This window comes from Danio rerio, chromosome 18, assembly GCF_052040795.2.
Source record: "Danio rerio strain M-AB ecotype USA chromosome 18, GRCz13ab, whole genome shotgun sequence".
NCBI classification, from domain to species: domain Eukaryota; kingdom Metazoa; phylum Chordata; class Actinopteri; order Cypriniformes; family Danionidae; genus Danio; species Danio rerio.
The window spans coordinates 49,301,970-49,321,755 of NC_141038.1; the positions used below are offsets into that span (position 1 = coordinate 49,301,970).

Genomic DNA, 19,786 nt, shown 5'->3' on the forward strand with positions numbered 1-19,786 from the left:
TAGCTTGTGTTATGCCAAAATCTGCAATTCTACACAATAGATTTTTAATGAGCGCAGTTTATGCATGCCTAATTTGTGGCCCTTTTAAAATGCTCCCCTGCATGTTGACATGGGATTTAAGCATGATAGCAATGAAACCTCAGATATAAACATTACGTTGTGGAGCCTTCAGTGTCTTTGTAATTATAAAAGTTTTTTGTTAACAGCTGAGAAGCTAATAAAATACATGTTAATTTTGTTAGTTGTATGTTCCTTTTGCTAGTATATATTTACAGTTGAAGTCAGTATTATTAGCCCCCCTGAATTATTAGCCCCTGTTTATTTTTTCCCCAATTTCTGTTTAACAGATTTTTTTCAACACATTTCTAATCATAATAGTTTCATTAACTCATCTCTAATAACTGATTTATTTTATCTTTGTCATGATGACAGTAAATAATATTTGACCTGATATTTTTCAAGACACTTCTATACAGCTTAAAGTGACATTTAAAGGCTTAACTGGGTTAATTAGGTTAACTAGGCAGGATAGGGTAATTAGGCAAGTTATTGTATAATGATGAATTGCTCTGTAGACTATTGAAAATAAATATTGCTTAAAGGGGCTAATAATTTTGACCTTAAAATGAAAACTGGAAATTCTGTGAAAATGTCCATGCTCTGTAAAACATAATTTGGGAAATAATTATAAAAGAGAAAAAAATGTAATTACAGAAATTTCTGTATTTACTATCCATTATTTTACTGTATTTCTATAATTTAACGCCTGTTTCGTGGTTTATTTCCAGCAGCTTGGTTTAAGGATTTTTTTTTTACAGTGTATATATATAGTCGAAGATACAATTTATGTGAAATTTTGATTCTTTTTTTCAAATATTTCCCAAGTGACGTTTAACAGAGCAAGGATATTTTCACAGTATTTCCCATAATATTTCTTTATTCTAGAGAAAGTCTTATTTATATTAGTTTGGCTGGATTAAAAGCATTTTTTAATTTTATTTAAACAAATTTAAGGTCAATATTATTAGCCCTTTAAGATTTTTTTGTCTCCAATTATCACCAGGACAAACCACTGTCGTCTAATGACTTGCTAATTAAACTAATCAAGTCTTTAAATTGCACTTTCAGCTGAATTCTAGTGTCTAGAAAACTATTATGTATTGTCATCATGACACAGACAGAATAAATGAGTTATTGGAAATTTTGGAGTTGTTTAATAACAAACAAATGGAGTACACTACCTGACAAAAGTCTTGTCGCCTCTCTAAGTTTTAGGAACAAGTTCCTACTTCTAGTTGATCATTTGGTATCAGAAGTGGCTTATATGAAAGTCAAAGGCCTCTAGATACACTTATTTTACCAAAATAAAATATGATCATTCCTTGATTTTTAATGAATTAAGTAGGACAGTAAGGTCTGACTCTGCTTAGACAAAAGTCTTGTCACTGAACAGAAATAATGTCCAGTATAGAATATAAAGAAAAGAATGAATATTGTGTCTGACTCCATCATGAGCTTGGAGGGCTGCATCCATACATCTCTGCAATGACTCAAATCACTGATTAATAAAGTCATCTGGAATGGCAAAGAAAGCGTTCTGCAGGACTCCCAGAGTTCATCAAGATTCTTTGGATTCATCTTCAATGCCTCCTCCTTCATCTTATCCAGACATGTTCAATAATGTTCTTGTCTGTTAACTGGGCTGGCCAATCCTGGAGCACCTTGACCTTCTTTTGCTTTCAGGAGCTTTGATGTGGAGGCTGAAGTATGAGAAGGAGCGCTATCCTGCTGGAGGATTTGCCCTCTCCTGTGGTTTGTAATGTAATGGGCAGCACAAATGTCTTGATACCTCAGGCTGTTGATGTTGCCATCCACTCTGCAGATCTCTCGCACGCCCCCATACTAAATGTAACCCCAAACCATGACTTTTCCTTCACCAAACTTGACTGATTTCTGTCAGAATATTGGCTCCATGCTGGTTTCTGTAGGTCTTCTGCAGTGTTTGTGATGATTGGGATGCCGTTACAGATCTACTTTCTGCCATTTTTCCAAATGATCAACTAGAAGTTATTATTTGTTGCTCTTACAACTGGGATTGACGACAAGACTTTTGTCAGGTATGTAAGATAGAAATGTGTTTATCTGATGTATTGTTTTTTTCTGATAATAAGAACTTGAATTGTAAAGGACATTTTTTATTTGTTCATGTTATTAGGAAATGCCATATACATAAGAAAAAGTGGGCTCAGTGTAAACCAAACTTTTTTTTTCCCCATTTTGTGAATGAACAATCGCAAAACAAAACAAAATCTCTGAAAACATATAATGCTCTGAAAGCATTTACTCTCATGTAAATCTATTTTCATATTTTCAGAAAACTATTTAAATGTAAAACCTCATTTTTGTGGCATTGCATTTAACACAACTTTTGTTTATTTATGACACTTTTTTAAATGATAATAATACATTAATATATTATTTATTTTATTTTTATTAGAGGATTTGTGAGATCAAACAAAGTTTGATGTGGTGGTGGGGGGATGACTTTATATCTCACGATAGTCTCTCAAAATGACCAGAAAATTTTCCATAAATTCCAAATATTTCCATATTTTAGTGACCGATTTCTGCAATCCAAAAAAAGGTATGCGTAGATGTTTGTGATTTTTATCTAAGCTGATCAGATCAATATTACAAATACGGCACACACCGACGTGAGGATATTGGCGTGGTAATGTGACCTGAATATTGCCGTTCTGCATTTCTTATTCATTTTCCTTCGAGTTAGTCCCTTTATTCCTCAGGGGTCGCCACAGCAGAATGAACCGCCAACTTATCCAGCATATGTTTTACACAGTGGATGCCCTTCCAGCTGCAACCCAGTACTGGGAAACACCCCCACACACACACATAATAGACTACAGCAAAATTAGTTTATCCAATTCACCTATAGCACATGAGTTTGGACTGTGAGGGAAACTGGTGCACCAGGAGGAAACCCACATCAACACGGGGAGAACATGCAAACTCCACACAGAAATACCAACTGGCCCAGCCGGGACTCGAACCAGCGACCTTCTTGCTGTGAGGCGAAAGTGCTAACCACTGTGTCACCAACTTTGGAAACATTTTAAAATGTCAGCAATTTGTCTGTATTATTTCGTGATTGTGATTTTTGTTCGGTGATTTCGCTGAGGAAAAGCGAGCGCTCGCAGTCCTCCAGATATTCGCGTGACAGCGAGTTGATAAACAGAAGCGCGAGGAGATGAAGAGGAGGAGGAGGAGGACATCAGACTGGAGCAGGGCGGTGCTTTATTCTGCTCCTGCGGGATCCTTCCTGCACCCTGGAGAGAGACAAAGTTCACGGCAAGAAGCAGAAGTGCACTAGATAAAGTCTCCTGTATTAAACACTCTCCGCGCACACATCTGTCTCCGGCTCGGATGCGCGCGCGTCTGAATGCGCGTTCACTGTGGAAAAATGCTTCACCGCTCCAGAATATATGGATGAAACGCAAAGTCGCAAAGTGGAAGGTGGATCCGTGAGGAAAGTTGTGATTTCAAGATGTTCTGGGTTTGTTCGTGTGCTCTTGTGCTTATGGTGCTGGATAGTAATGCGGTGGCCGTGCCTGCGTGGACTGAACACACGGTAAGAGCTCCATAACTTCGGTTCATGAGGCTGAGGTAAAGTTGGTTTATATTCATTCGCACATTCGACCAGTGACAACTTGTTATAGGCTCCCTGTTTTTTTTCCATGGCATTTTAGATATTCGGTCTGAAATCACATGTAAATATGACTTGAAAACAACATTAGCACTATTTATTTGTCTGTGAGCAATTCTGTACTTTGATAATGCTTGGCTGCTGATATCCTCCTGAGACCCAAATAATATTTTTTCTGTGATTTCCTACATTTTTGGGATTTTAAAAAATTCTACAATTTGAAGTTTTTACATTTTGTTTTTAATTTTACAGCATGTACTGATCCACAGGACAATTTCAGTTCGAAACAACAGCAACACAACAAAAAACTGTACAGGATATGGCTGTAAAGGGATATTAATCCAATATTAATGTAACAAAAACTAAACAAAAGCCTTTCCTTTCCCTTTTGTATTGAAATTCCTGGAGCAGTTTAGTCTGAAAGAGAGCCAAATTCAAAAAAAATATATATAAATAAATGAAAGAAGTGATGTTAATCCAAAACAAATTAAACATAAAAGCGATTTAAAACTGATTGTCATTCTTTAATTGTCTGATTGTCAGACTCTAAATCAGTGTCTCCCTCAACTATCTAACAGAGATGGGGGACTCGAGTCACATGACTTGACTTAAGTCGCAAAATTTAGAACTTGAGACTTGCTTGACTCGAACTTGACTCATGACTTGAGACTTGACTTGGACTTGAGTTAAATGACTCAAAATCATTTTAGTTTTTGTTAAATTAATAACCGTTTGTTAAATATTATGCATTACATACAAAACCAAAAGTTATGCATGTAAATATAAATTTTAAAAAACTAATAATAATTTGATAAAAATCAGTGACTCGACTTGACTTGAGTCTGACAAAAATTGACTTGACTTGCTTGAGACTTGAAGGTTATGACTCGAGACTTGCTTGTGACTTGCACATGTGTGACTTATGCCGAGTTCAGCCTGCATGACTATCTGGGCTAGCGTTTTGTCGCTGCTTTGTTGACACTGCAAGATGGATCGGCGACAGGGGCTTTCACATTGCATGACTTTACAATAGGAAGAATCACCGGCAACTTCATCCAAACTACATCTCACAGCCAAAAACACGTCGTATATCTTTTGTTATTAACGACATAATGAGAAAGAAGCCTTTAATGGGGTAGAACATGTACATGTTTGCTCACCTGGGTTTGAAGGTATTAGCAATTTCTCCTCAACGTTACTAATAAACTAATTTCTTTCTGTATGAAACGTCAAACAGACACAGATGCTCCTCTCGATCCTCCACTAGTTTTTCCTCCATTTCTTGGGTCCAAAGAAACCGTAAATGAGTGCTTTTAACTTCTCCTCCAACCTCCCGCTGGCCTTCAGGTACACACGCACACACAAGTGAATGCCGCTCTCTCATTGGCTGTAGGAGATCGCCAATGTTATTTTCAGTCAAACTCATTTCACACGGCATGATTTGAATCGCTGACAGCTCCAGATATTCAGCACGCCAAATACCTCACGGGCTTCAGCGACTCATCGGCGATTCTCTCAGATCGCGTCTTTGACAGTTCATACTGTGAGATTGTCACTTACTGTACGTGCACGAGCACCAATTTACCTGTGATTTCAGGCTTTTGTCTCCGATTTCTTAAAACCTGTCCTCAAAATTGGGGCTAAAATCTGAACTAGGCATTACTCCCACCTCTAAAGAATCATCCCTGCTGCAGTTCTGCCTCTTACAGCATGCAGTCAATAATTACATTAAGATGGTCCTGGTGTCCACTATAGTGGACATTTAAAAACAGAGAATATTTTGAAACACAAACAAGTTAACAGCTTTGAAAGCTAAATGTATTGTTCCTGACACTTTAATAAACAAATATATATGTGTAATAATAATAGTAAAAAAACATTTATAAAGCTCAATTTTACATGCCTCTCTCCTATAAAATGTGCTTTTTTTATGTCGGCCATCTTGGATGCAGTGTAAGAAGTGGTTTCTAGCTTGCCAGCAACCAAATGACATATCACTAGAAAGCCCAGGATGTCCTCTGAACAGTACAACAGGACTTGACTGAGTAGCTCAAAAAGTACAAAGAAAATTCATGAAAACGCAACGTCCACTATAGAGGACACAAGTCAATGAGCGGGTCTCAGGCGGATATCATATGATTTCACTGTTCAGAACTTTGCAAAGATCATCTTCTTGAAATGATTTTATTAATGAGAGGGTCTGAATGTGTGAATTTAAAACAAACTTTGCCTCAATGTTTATGAGCTGTGTTTGATAACCAAAGTGAAACTTCAAGTTATTTATTTAACCCAATGGTTGCGGTTAACATATTTGGTGCTTTGTTGGGTAATTTTTAACCTTTATTAGGTTATTTAATAATAACTCAACCAGTTGGGTTAAATATGTGGTGCTTTGTTTGGTCATTATTAACCTTTATTAGATTATTTATTAATAACTCAACCAGCTGAGTGAGGTATTTGATGCTTTGTTGGGTAATTTTGAACCTTTATTAGATTATTTATTAATAACTCAACCAGCTGAGTGAGGTATTTGATGCTTTGTTGGGTAATTTTGAACCTTTATTAGATTATTTATTAATAACTCAACCAGCTGAGTGAAGTATTTGATGCTTTGTTGGGTAATTTTGAACCTTTATTAGATTATTTATTAATAACTCAACCAGCTGAGTGAAGTATTTGGTGCTTTGTGGGGTCATTTTTAACCTTTATTTGGTTATTTATTAATAACTCAACCAGCTGAGTTAAGTATTTGGGGCTTTGTTGGGTCATTTTTAACCTTTATTTGGTTATGTATTTAATAACTCAACAAGTTGGGTTAAAAAAAATGGATTTCAACAGTCAACTGATTCAACTGACACAGAACAGCTGTATTAATATGCGTACGTAATGTTGTTTTTGCGTTGTAAAGTTTATATTAGCTCTATCGCAATAACTTTGTTATTTTTTTTTTACAAATGACCTCTGTGTCATGGTTTTTATATCCATTACACCATCCAAGACTATCTTTTAGAAGCGTTTGGATGTGGCTAAAATGTAATGTACATTGTAGACATTGAGTGACGCCTGCTGCAGCTGCTGGACAGCCTCTACAGCACACAGGGCTCCATATTCTGCACAGGATTTTCTGCTTGCACAGTTTATACCTGTCTGAACTTTGTTCTTCATTGTTTATGATTCTTGATTTATTTTAACATAAGTGTCTGGAACTAAAATGTAATGGAAATAAAGCATTTTCAATCTTTTTAAAAACTATATGTTATTTATTTACACAGCCATAATTCTAAAACTAATAGTAGTACAAGTAATAGTAGCAATAGAAATACCAGAATGGGAAAAAACATTTAATCAAAATAACCCAATGCATTGGGTTAAAATAACCTATAGTTGGGAAGGTGCTAAAATAGTTGGTGCCATAATAGTTGGGAAGGTGCTATAATAACCAATAGTTGGGTTATATTTTGGGGTGTTTTTAACCCAACTATTTTTACACATTGTAGAGTTCTGACAATATGAGACATGCTTTCAGAAAATGTGTGTAAACAACTGGGAAAAACTGTAACAATACAGAACTATTATTATGATTTATAAATGCTGTAAGTATTGTTCATGCTTAGTTCATGTTAGCAAAATGCATTAACTAAACGAGAGCTCATTGTAAAGTCTGACAGAAAGTTAGTATTTTAATGTGTGCTATTGTCAGTTAAACAGCTTTAATGTTAACTGCTAACTTTAGATTTTAGTCATGTGTTAGTAAATGTTGATTTTGACTTGAGCTAAGATTAATGCATGCATTAGACATGTTTTTTCATTAGTAGTTTGTCTAACTAATGGAGCGATATTGTGAAAAGCTGTCCTAAAATCTTGACTTTACTCAGCCATTTGCCACACTGAGGCATTCATTGGTGATTCACATGCATTTTTTTGGGAAAGAGTTGTAAAATCTCTGCAAGGATCAAAAGAATGAGCATAGAGAGAGAGAGAGAGAGAGAGAGAAAGTGTTGAAGGTCATGGCGAAGGGAGGAGGGTCTTTGCTTCACATATGGGTGACAGAACTTCCAAAACACTGAGCCACTGACTGCAAATACTGCAGCTTTCATCAGTGAATCCTCCTTTAAAAGTTTTGCGTTTATAATTTATTGCATTTGAGCCCTGTAATAAATATCTGTAAGTCATATTTTCATATTTTAAGATGCTTTTTCTCTCAGTTTATGATTTTGAGTTGCATTATGGGATCTTGGTCAACAACGTTTAACCTTGAAAATTTGAAAATAGCACATTAGTTTTTGGTTTAAAGTGATGTATTAGGTGTTAGACTTCATGCAGCGCTGCGCAGATCGATCGAAGTCTTAAAGCGGTGCATGCTGGTTAGAAATGTTGTCCGGATTGATGCTGCGCGGACGCCACATAACTGTCACATGTGGCATTAAAGTATCGACAGTGCTTCGAGATCAGACGACTGATTCAGCCGGTGCAGCATCTGAAGGGCGACTGCTGGTGCTGTGATGACGACACCAATATGACATGAGTGGGCGAGTTCACCGCATGACAACAACCACGTGTGTTTCACGTTTATTATTAGACAAATTCCGATTCAAAAGTTTCAAAACAAGTGATGCAGTGGCACAGTAGGTAGTGCCGTCGCCTCACAGCAAGAAGGTCGCTGGTTCGAGCCTCGGCTCAGTTGGTGTTTCTGTGTGGAGTTTGCATGTTCTCCTTGCGTTTGCGTGGGTTTCCTCCGGGTGCTCCGGTTTCCCCCACAGTCCAAAGACATGCGGTACAGGTGAACTGGGTAGGCTAAATTGTCCGTAGTGTGTGTGGATGTTTCCCAAGGATGGCTTGCGGCTGGAAGGGCATCCGCTGCATAAAAACTTATGGTTAAAAACCTAATGGTTAAAAAATGAACTCATTTGTAGACACTGTGTTCTATTTTATTTGTACTGTAAATCTTTTGTTGTTATGAACAAATAAATAAATGTGATCGCTCATCATGACTGCTGCAACTTTGAGCTAATCTCGTCGATCACCGGCTGCAGCCATGGGTCAACGCACTTATTGTCCGTGTTTTTGTATATCACAGTACCAAAAACTTTTTGTTAAACTGTAGTTGAATTTCCTACATCAACAGTCGACAGTGCAGAGATCAACATCCCATAATGCAATTTACAACCGTAAATAAAAACTTGTGAATCACAAAATCACAAACCGTTCATTAACAGATGTTTTTTACAGTGAGGATAGTTCACCCAAAACTTAAAATAGTAAAACTTTTTAACTTTTCAAAGTGTGTTTCAGTCATTATTTTTATTATATTTATTATTTTGGATAAACAATCCCTTTAAGGGACCTCTGATGTTACTGATATCCACATTGTTTTAAATACATACTTTATTACATGATAATATCCTGGTTTATTTCCCAGAGATGGGTTGCGGCTGGACAGGCATCCGCTGCGTAAAAACGAGCTGGATAAGTTGGCGGTTCATTCCGCTGTGGCGACCCCGGATTAATACAGGGACTAAGCCGACAAGAAAATGAAGGAATAAATGAATATGCTGGTTTAAATGTTGATTTTTATTTATTTTTTTAATGTGATCTCATACTTGGACCCACTGTGCATTGAAGACACGTCAGCATCTTTCTTCTGTCTCTCTTAGGTTGGCAGTTTTCAGTTGCGTAAACCATGTGCGCAGAAACTGTCGTCTGTGGACTCAAAGACCCATGGAGGAGCAGTGAGATCCAAACGCTACGCCATCAACCCACTGGGATACAGATGGGAGCATTTCAACGTCAGCTACAAGTGAGAGACACTGACAAATGGAGTTTAAATGGGCAGTCCACCCCGAAATCAACATTCTGTCATCATTTACTTATCCTGCACTAGTTCCAATACTGTTTGAATGTTTACAGTTGAAACCAGGAGTATACATACAGTACACTGTAAACAAAGGCACATAACCATTTTAAAAAAGTCAGATTTTAATGTGACTAAGCATTTATCTCTTTTAGGTAAGTTAGCATGATCACATTTGTTTCTTCTCTGCTTAATAGCAGAATAAGGAGAGAGATATTTTTTTGAGAAGTTGTTATAACTTTTCTTGAAAGTCAAGTTTACATACAATAAGATTATTATGAAAAGCTTAGATGATGGAGTCAAGGTTTTGGAAGTTTCTGATTGGCTAATTGACAACATTTGAGTTAATTGGAGGCACAACTGTAGAATAGTATTTAAGGAAAAACACACTGCTTCCTTGTGTGACAACATGGGAAAATCAACAAGTCAGAATCAACAAAAAAGCCAGATTACCATTTGCTAATTTACACTGGGAAAATACTATTTTTGGAGACATGTCCTGTGGCCTGATGGACCTAAGATTGAGCTGTTTGGCCATGATGACCAGTGTTACATTTGGAGGACAAAGGGGAAAGCTTACAAGCCTTGGAACACCATCCCAACTGTGAAGTATGGGGGCGGCAGCATCCTGTTGTTTTGGGTTGTTTTGCTGCAGGAGGGACTGGTCCGCTTCACAACATAGATGGCATCATGAAGAAAGAACATTATGTAGAAATACTGAAGCAACATCTCAAGACATCAGCCAGGAGATTAAATCTTGGCCACTAATGGGTCTTCCAAACAGATCATGACCCTCAGCACACTGCCAAAGTAGTTAAAATGTGCTTAAAGGACAACAGAGTGAATGTTTTGGAGTGGCCATCACAAAGCCCTGATCTCAATCCTATAGAAAACTTGTGGGGAGAGTTGAAAAAGCTTGTGTGAGCAAGACAGCCAACAAATCTGACTCAGTTACACCAATTCTGTCAGGAGAAAAATATTATTTATTTATTTTTTAGCGTGATGCTAATGGTCTAATCCAATTCAATGATTGGATAAGGGCACAAATGCCTTGTTGATGCCAGAGGTCAGAGGAGAATGGTCAGACTGGTTTGAGTTGATAGAAATGCAATAGTATCTCAAATAACCGTTACAACCGAGGTCTGCAGAAGAGCATCTCTGAACACACAACACGTCCAACCTTGAGGCAGATAGGCTACAGCAGCAGAAGACCACACTGGTGCCACTCCTGACAGCTAAGAACAGGAAACTGAGGCTACAATTCACACAGGCTCACCAAAACTGGTCAATAGAAGATTGGAAAAACGTTGCCTCGTCTGATAAGTCTGGATTTCTGCTGCAACATTCGCATAGTAGGGTTACAATTTAGTGTCAACAGCATGAAAGCATATATTCATCCTGCATTGTGTCAATGGTTCAGGCTGGTGGTGTAATGGTGTGGGGGATATTTTCTTGGCACACTTTGGGCCCATTAGTATCAATTGAGCATCGTGTCAACACCACAGCCTACCTGAGTATTGTTGCTGACCATGTCCATCCCTTTATGACCACAGTGTCTCCATCTTCTGATGCCTTCTTCCAGCAGGATAACGCACCATGTCATAAAGCACGAATCATCTCAGACTAGTTTCTTGAACATGACAATAAGTTCACTGTACTCAAATAGTCTCCACAGTCACCAGTTCTCAATCCAATAGAGCACCTTTGGGATGTGGTGGAACGGGAGATTGGCATCATGGATGTGCAGCCGACAACTCTGTAGCAACTGCGTGATGCTATCATGTCAATATGGACCAAAATCTCAGAGGAATACAAGTTCCTAATATATACCTAGAATACCTAATATATATATATATATACACACACACACCAGCCACTTTATTAGGTACACCTTACTAATACCAGGTTGGGACCGCCAAATTATTCTTACTCCTGGGGTATATATATATATTATTATTATTTTATATAATTATTTGATACACTTTCAGACTAAAGGCTGGTTTCATGCTGCAGTGGGCATAAGTTTATCACAGCGTTTTTGGACATTAATGTACCATTCAGAGATAATTTGAACAAAAGCATTTTGACACCTAATGGTGCTCCACACAGTACAAACCCTGGTCAAAAATGGACTTAATTATTATTTGTATTTGAAAGTAATTGTGAAAATATAAATAATAAATAAAAATAAATAAAAATCAATGCTCTTTTTAATCTGAATACAACATGAAGGACAATATAAATGATAAATATGCTACTAGCCTGAGGAAAGCCACACGTATGAACAGAGAGATGCGTGAGACAAAAGCAGTAATCTGGCCTTCAGATGCCTGGAGATATTTCAGGAACAGCAGATTGATTTCAGGAGCGTTGAGCTTTGTGTAGATGTGCTGTTTGATTGATAGCAGACACAAAGACCCTCTGAAAGCAAGTCACTCATTTCTGGCTGGAAGTAATTTACTGTTCTTCCTCCTGAAGGATCACAAAGTTCCCCAACACGCTGAATAAAGACGATACCCGTAAAGCCATCAGCATCGCCTTCACCAAATGGAGCGACGTCTCTCCTCTGACTTTCACGGAAATCACCAACACCAGCAAAAGTGCCGACATCACCATAGGTAAGTCAATAAATGTGCCGGCGTGTGCAGTTTGGCAGGCTGACGGAGTGTTTTTAATCTGCGCTTTCTGAGACAGGTTTCTACACGTACAACCACACAGATTGCTGGCGCTCTCCACTGCACCCGTGTTTTGATGGACTGAACGGTGAGCTGGCACACGCTTTCCTCCCTCCACGTGGAGAAATACACTTTGACAACCATGAGTTCTGGATTCTGGGCAAATCCCGCTTCAGCTGGAAACAAGGTGTGCAATACATACACAGTTTGCTATTAAATTGTATGCATGTGCTGGTTAGAATATACATACACAGTTGAAAAGCAAATTATTTGGCCTCTTGTGAAATTATCTTTGGAAGTGCTGTGCAACGGAGGGCTGTTTTATTGATGCATTTTAAAGGGCCATGACACCCCCCACTTTCGGTTAAAGTCTACTTCAGAATTTTTTCAAAAGATGCATGATTAATGGGCGTGGAGCTCCGCGAGCATAGAGCAGGAGTGGGCGTGGCCAGCAGGGGAGAAGGGGAGCGAAAAACTGTTGTAGTCGGTTAGCTCACAAATTGAGACAAACCGTGAGGAGACGCATGAGTTTATAGTTTACAAAGTTAAAATGCAAAGAAACAAACAGTAATTTAATGCCCTGCTACATTTGTTATTCGTAATTTCATATACACATAACCACAATTTATATCATTATAAAGATAATCGTGTTCATGTACACACTATAAATGAGGATTCTCCCTCGATCCCCGGGTCTAAATTTTAGATCTGAATGCAGACTCAGTGCAGCAGGTCTCCTGACCTGTCTATTTTAACCATTAGTCCTGCTGGTAATCTGGAGGATTTAGGCAAACAGCAGCACAGTGATGTGTCTGAATGTGAACGAACTGCTGATAAAAGACAGCGTCCGCCATTCTCCAATTCTCGTGCTGCTCTCCCGACAAAAATGCTAGCATCACACACACAGCTTTGCTGTATGATTTGCCCTGACAGGATCGCGGGGAAAAAACATGCAACAAACCCAGTGGATCATGGAAACAAACACATACGAGCCTTCATGAACGGCTACTGCGTGCCGTGGGTCTGGGTCTCACAGCTTGCTTGAAACTGGCAGGTCTGCCTTCGGAAAGCACATGCTCTCATGAATAATTCAGCAGCCGGCTCTTCTCATAGGATAAGAAAACTCCGCTTTGAATAATAATGAGAAACCGACGCGTCATCATTGCACTTGCAGTACTGCGCTACGTCGCCGATTTTGATCCCGCCCCAAAAATCATTTTAAACCCGGAAGCTGAAATGAGCTGACAAAAGCTCAAAATTATCCAGTTTTCCCCACAATTAAAGCTGACAGGTGCTAACATTGTCTTAACTGATGCTCAACACACACACATCTGTGTTTTTAATATTAAAAAAAAAAGTTCTCCAGGGTGTCCTGAACCTTTAAAGGTGACCTGTTATGCCCCTTTTTACAAGTTGTAAAATTAGTCTGTGATGTCCCTAGAGCAGTTTAGACCCGAGGGCCACATCAAGTTTTGCAAACCAAGTAAAGGGCCACATGTGAAATCCTTCAAAAAATAACATTTATTTACAGTGGCAGTATGCGTGGAATATGTTATATCAGACAGAAACGTGTCACATTACACACATTTTTTACAGTTTTTTCCAATTGTTTACACACATTTTCTAAGAACAGGCCTCATATTGTCAGAACTCAACATACAAATCACAAAACACACACACACACATTGGGCAAAAATCTTCAATTCTTCTGCAAAATGAAACTACGTTCAAAACAATGGGATTTCTTCTCAAAATGGTATTTTGTTTTCAAATGACACACACAAACCGTCACATGAGTAGACATTCATAAGATCAGTTAAACACTGATGTGCTAAGTGTAAAACACTCTGACCACTTCTTCTCCATTCATCATAATGACTTTCTGTAAGCCTTTTTTTGTTCAGTGTTACACGTACTACAGACAGTAGGCCTACAGAAGTGCATTGTAAAATATTTCAGAGTATTGTTTTTATACAAAACACACAAATACCAAATATATTTTACTGTATTTTCCCCAAAGAAGGTAATGATTCGCACTCAATTGCTTCGTACTGTTCGTGGCTGATAACTGTCTGTTATCACCTGTAAAATGTAAGCAAAAGTAAAAATAAAAACAGTACGAAGCAATTGAGTGCGAATCATTACCTTCTTTTGAACAATAGCAACAATAAGATTAACGCACCAAACCAAAGAAGTAACTAAAAAAAAAACGCAAGCGCGCAGGACAAACTTCAGTAACTCTGCACACTGTATTTTCCCCACAAATACAGTGTACACAGTGTTCATCACAACCAACACACAGTTGCAGATATTGTGGTCTACATATGCCATCAACAGAAGTATTTACTAAATACAGTTACAGTAAAAATAGAAAAACAGCTATACTGCATCCTCTTTTCTGTTTTGGTCTGGCCAAGCTGTGGGGAATATGTTACCTTGCATGGCGAATCCAGCCACGATAAGCATCAACTGCTAGAGCTTGGAGAAGGGGTATACGTGTGTGTGGATTTCGGGCATACACTTTACATCTCCAGGCAAAAGAAAAAAATCCTCAATAGGTTTGAGGAATGGAGAAAATGGAGGGAGATACACAACTAAAAAACACGGGTGGGCAGAGAACCAGTTATGAACCAGATGAGCTCTGATTTCTAAATTGCAATTCTGTGTGACAGGTGTTTACTCATGTGATGAGTTAGTATGCAAAGTATAGGGCAACTGACTTTACAATTGAGAATGACAGTGTGTTCCTTGTAAAAACAAAAGATTTTCTGCATGAAAATTGTGCAAAATGCAGAGAATTGTGTGAGCTCAATCCAATAGAGCACTTTTGGGATGTTGTGGAATTGTCATCATGGATGTGCAGCGAACAACTCTGCAGCAACTGTGTGATGCTATCATGTCACTATGGAGCAAAATCTCCAAAGAATATTTCCAGTAGCTTGTTGAATCTATGCCATGAAGGATTAAAGCGCATCTGAAGGTAACCCGGTACTAGTAAGGTGTACCTAATAAAGTGGCCGGTGATTGTATAATTGTTGATCATCATTTCTGAACATCATTTAAAATTGGCTCAATTCCTCACAGTTACTTTGCATTCATTGTAGCGTATGTTAAACATATAGTAGTATAAATTGCCATGCATTACAGGTCAGTCCTTCATTGATTCTCTCTCTGATCTTGATGGTGTTTTTTTTCTGCACAGGCGTGTGGTTGAATGACCTGGTTCAAGTGGCTGCTCATGAAATCGGTCACGCTTTAGGCCTCTGGCATTCACAGGACCCCAATGCATTAATGCACCCTAATGCAACATACACGGGTCAGAGGAACATCGCTCAAGATGATATCTGGGGCATCCAGCGTCTTTACGGTAAGCAAAACACTTCTTTTGTGTCCAACAGAAGAAATAAACTCATAAAAACCACATGAGGAAGAACTAATGAGGAGGTAATTTTCCATTTTTGGTGAACTATCCCTTTAATTATAACAGTAACAAAGCATTTACACTGTTTTCCCCCTCCTGCATTGTTAAAGCGTATGCTAGTTTCCATCTTGTGCTTGCAAATTTGCTTCAGGATGCATGGACAAGAAGCGTGTGTGTGATCCTTGGGCCCGTTTGGGTTTCTGTGAGAGGAGACGGAGCTTCATGAAGAAAAACTGCCCGCAGCGCTGCGACCTGTGCTACGGTGAGAGACGATCAACATCCTCCTCCTCCATCTTCACTCACACTCTCACACTCACACACTCACACACACACTCTCACACACACACACACACACACACACACACACACACACACACACACACACACACACACACACACACACACACACACACACACACACACACACACACACACACACACACACACACACACACACACACACACACACACACACACAAAAGTTTCTCACTCTATGCATAATAAAATCAGACTCACACACTCTTTAAAGTGCTGCTTTGCTCTTCAGAGCCTCTGGATGCAGTTTCCACACCGACCCCTCCTCCGGAAAATGTCAAGATCAAAATTGTGCCTCGTGGAAAAGTTGTGGGCTTCCGCTGTGGGACAAAAAGCACCAGAGTGCCTCCAAAAGTCAGGTAGAGCGCTCTATAATCACATCCACAGCTCTCAGAATTTAAAAATTGCAATGAATTTTATTTGCTAAACAAAGTGCATCTGTCAGAACACAGATGGTGTTTGGTAGAGTTTTCATCAATTTCAATAATGCTATATATTGAAATTGATAAAAAATCATCTACTAAATAGTGATTTTGACAGATGCACTTTGTTTAGCAAATAAATGTCAATTAGTTACAGTTTTAAAAAGAATTCCCTATCAGGCGAGTGTTCATGTTTTTATGTTGTGGTACGTGAAATGTAATTTACAGATTTTTATTGAATAAACATAATAATAACTTTAATATTTTACTTTAATATTTAATATATATATTCTATTTTTTTTATAATTGTTAGAATATTAGTATAAAAACTAAAAAAAAAAAAAAAACTTCAAGAATTGTGTTGATTCAGCTCATTATAAATTTGTAGTTTTAACAAGTAGTGAAAATATTTGTTTTCAGAGCAGATCTCACTGAATTACAATGAAAGCTGTCTGCATTTTATATTTATATTATTATCATCAGTAACTTTACTCTCAGCATTCATTGTTCGCCTCTAAATAAAAGCGAGGTGCTTATTTCTTTGAGCTCTCTTTTCAAATGTATAATATCATATTAGCCATAAAATTCTGGTAAAATATGATACTCAGAAAAAAGAAAAGAAAAAAAAGAGTATATTCCTATAATATTTCTTCTTCTGGAGAAAGTCTTATTTGTTTTATTTTGGCTAGGACAGGGGTCCAAATTCGGTCCTGATGACACACATTCATTCCCCTCAAAATAGGCCTAGCAACAGCCATGTACATCTCTATAAACGGATTTCGAATTGCCCTGTGGTCATTGTGTAAATGAATGCATTCATCTGTTTTTGTGACCGTTTCAGAATGCATCAGGCTTGGATTGAGTCAGTAATCAGTTTAGTGTTTCTCACTCACTTTATTCCTTCTTTTGGCAGCTGGTACAAAGACGGTGAGCAGTTGCTGACGTCCATTCCTGGCTATATAGTAATTAAAGATCGGGACCTGCGGCTTGTGGCCAATGAGTTCAACGAAGGCACGTACACCTGCCGCATCCATCGACGCGGCACCATCGTCTCTGCAAACTCATGGGCCATTCGGCTGAAGCCGGAGCAGTCGTCCAACAACAGCTGATGGCGGATGTGTTCATCACTCGTGCTCTACCTCCAGACTGCAGAGCCGCTCACAGTCACACGTGTCTGTCTGATGCTCAGAGCCGTAATGGACGACACGCACAGGCAGACCAGAGGCCAGAATGTCAGAGGCAATACTGTGGAAGAAGCATCAGCTAGATTTACTTCTGCAGCCATGACAAAGGTGCTTGTTTATTAACATACATGCCACTTTTGAGGCATTTGTAGTTTTAGAGATGCTTAAAATATGACGGAGAGTTTGATGGAAAATCAAAACTGACGTCTTTCATTTGTTTGCAAGAGTAGCGTTTTGTACACTGTGGTGAAATAAAAAATCAGTAGTGCATGCACAGTCCTTCATTTTGTTTTGGTAGGGGTTTTAAAGGGTTAGTTCACCCCAAATGAAGATGATCTCAAGATTTGCTCCCCCTCAAGTCGTTCATTCATTTTTCTTTGGCTTAGTTCCTTATTTATCAGGGGTCACCACAGCGGAATGAACCGCCAACTGTTCCAGCATATGTTTTATGCAGTGGATGCCCTTCCAGCTGCAACCCAGTACTGGGAAACACCCATACACACCCACTCATTCACTACTGCCATTTTAACTTACCCAATTCACCTATAGCACAGGTGTCAAACTCAGTTCCTAAAGGGCCGCAGCTCTGCACAGTTTAGTTCCCACCCTAATTAAACACACCTGATCAAACTAATTGAGTCCTTCAGGCTTGTTTGAAACCTACAGGTAAGTGTGTTGGAGCAGGGTTGGAACTAAACTGTGCAGGGCTTTGGCCCTCCAGGAAATGAGTTTGACACCCCTGACCTATAGCATGTGTATGGACTGTGGGGGAAACCGGAGCACCCGGAGGAAACCCACGCCAACATGGGGAAAAACATGCAAACTCCACACAGAAATGCCAACTGAGCCAGCCGGGACTCAAATGAGTGACTTTCTTGCTGTAGGGTCACAGTGATAACCACTGAGCCCCCGTGCTGCCTCCACATACCATATAGTAGGAAAATATACAATTTCAGACAGACTTGCAGTCCTTTCCAGTTGATGACACTAACACACCTCAAAAGAAGAGCACGAGCAATGGCAGTTGCCAGATGCTACACAAAACAGTTTATAAACTTTTGGTTTCCTAATAAGAATCAAGTCATTGTAGAGCAGGAAAAGGCCATTCATTTAAATAACTCTGTCAGGATTTGACATAAAGGTGAATGTCTTATACACCAAGGCTGCCTTGAGGGTGAGTAACTCATCATATAGTTGACATTTTTGGGTGAACCAACCCTTTAAGATCTGTTCACACCAACGACAATAAAGTATAGAGTTTTAATAATTGTTCTAATTCTGCGAGAATAGTTATTATTACAACACAAGTTAGTTTTTTGTCAATTTGAGTGCAGCTTTACAGTATTAATATTAAGGTTGACATATTTTTGCATATTGTTCCAACACAATAAATCAAGCAACACCTATCCATTAATTTTCCTTTGGCTTAGTCCCTTTATTCATCAGGGGTCGCCACAGTGGAATAAACCACCAACTTATCCAGCAAATGATTTACGCAGCGGATGCCCTTCCAGCTCCAACCCAGTACTGGGAAACAACCATACACACACACTCATTCACTACTGGCAATTTAGCTAACCCAATTCTCCTATAGCTCATGTGTTTGCACTGGGGGAAACCGGAGCACCCGAAGGAAACCTACGCCAACACGGGGAGAACAAGCAAACTCCACACAGAACTGCCAGCTGATCCAGCCGGGACTCGAACCAGCAACCTTCTCGCAGTAAGGCCACAGTGCTATCCAACGAGCCACCCCAACACCTATCCATTTATAATTTATTTTTTAAACAATCATGTTTTAAATCAGAATCTGTGCAACTTTTTTTTCTATCCTATTATATCTGATTGTGTAATTTTCAGTGTTTTTAAAACGATTCTTGTTCATAACTCATGAAAACTGCTCGCTTTTAAAAGATTATCATTATCTTCTGCTAGTGAGCATGCTATTATAGTTACTGTTATTGGTGTGAACAGCCCTTTATCTTTTTATTTTTGTTTATTGCCCTGGTTAAAATGAACTGAGAGATCCTCCAACTGAGAAGCACTTAGTGGCAGGAGAGCTTATGAACCATCACAGACTCATTAATACCTTTCCCAAGACATGAAATACTTTACAAGGAATGCATCATGCATGAATGTGTCCCAATACTGGAATTCGCTTCCAATCAGTACTGAAATCTTAAAAACGTCCATTTCC

The 19,786-nt window shown here is 38.7% G+C and overlaps 1 protein-coding gene across 2 annotated transcripts; it reads left to right on the forward strand.

The window, feature by feature from the left end:
- Positions 1-3,346: 3,346 nt before the first annotated feature.
- mmp23bb (matrix metallopeptidase 23bb) lies at positions 3,347-17,860 on the forward strand. Of its 2 annotated transcripts, none has more exons than XM_087292013.1 (8): positions 3,347-3,646; positions 9,376-9,518; positions 12,051-12,190; positions 12,291-12,434; positions 15,450-15,614; positions 15,820-15,930; positions 16,216-16,342; positions 17,319-17,860. In XM_087292013.1, the coding sequence occupies exons 1-8, from the start codon at positions 3,563-3,565 to the stop codon at positions 17,512-17,514; spliced, it is 1,110 nt and encodes a 369-aa protein (XP_087148139.1). In that variant the 5' UTR covers positions 3,347-3,562; the 3' UTR covers positions 17,515-17,860.
- The last annotated feature ends 1,926 nt before the right edge of the window (positions 17,861-19,786 follow it).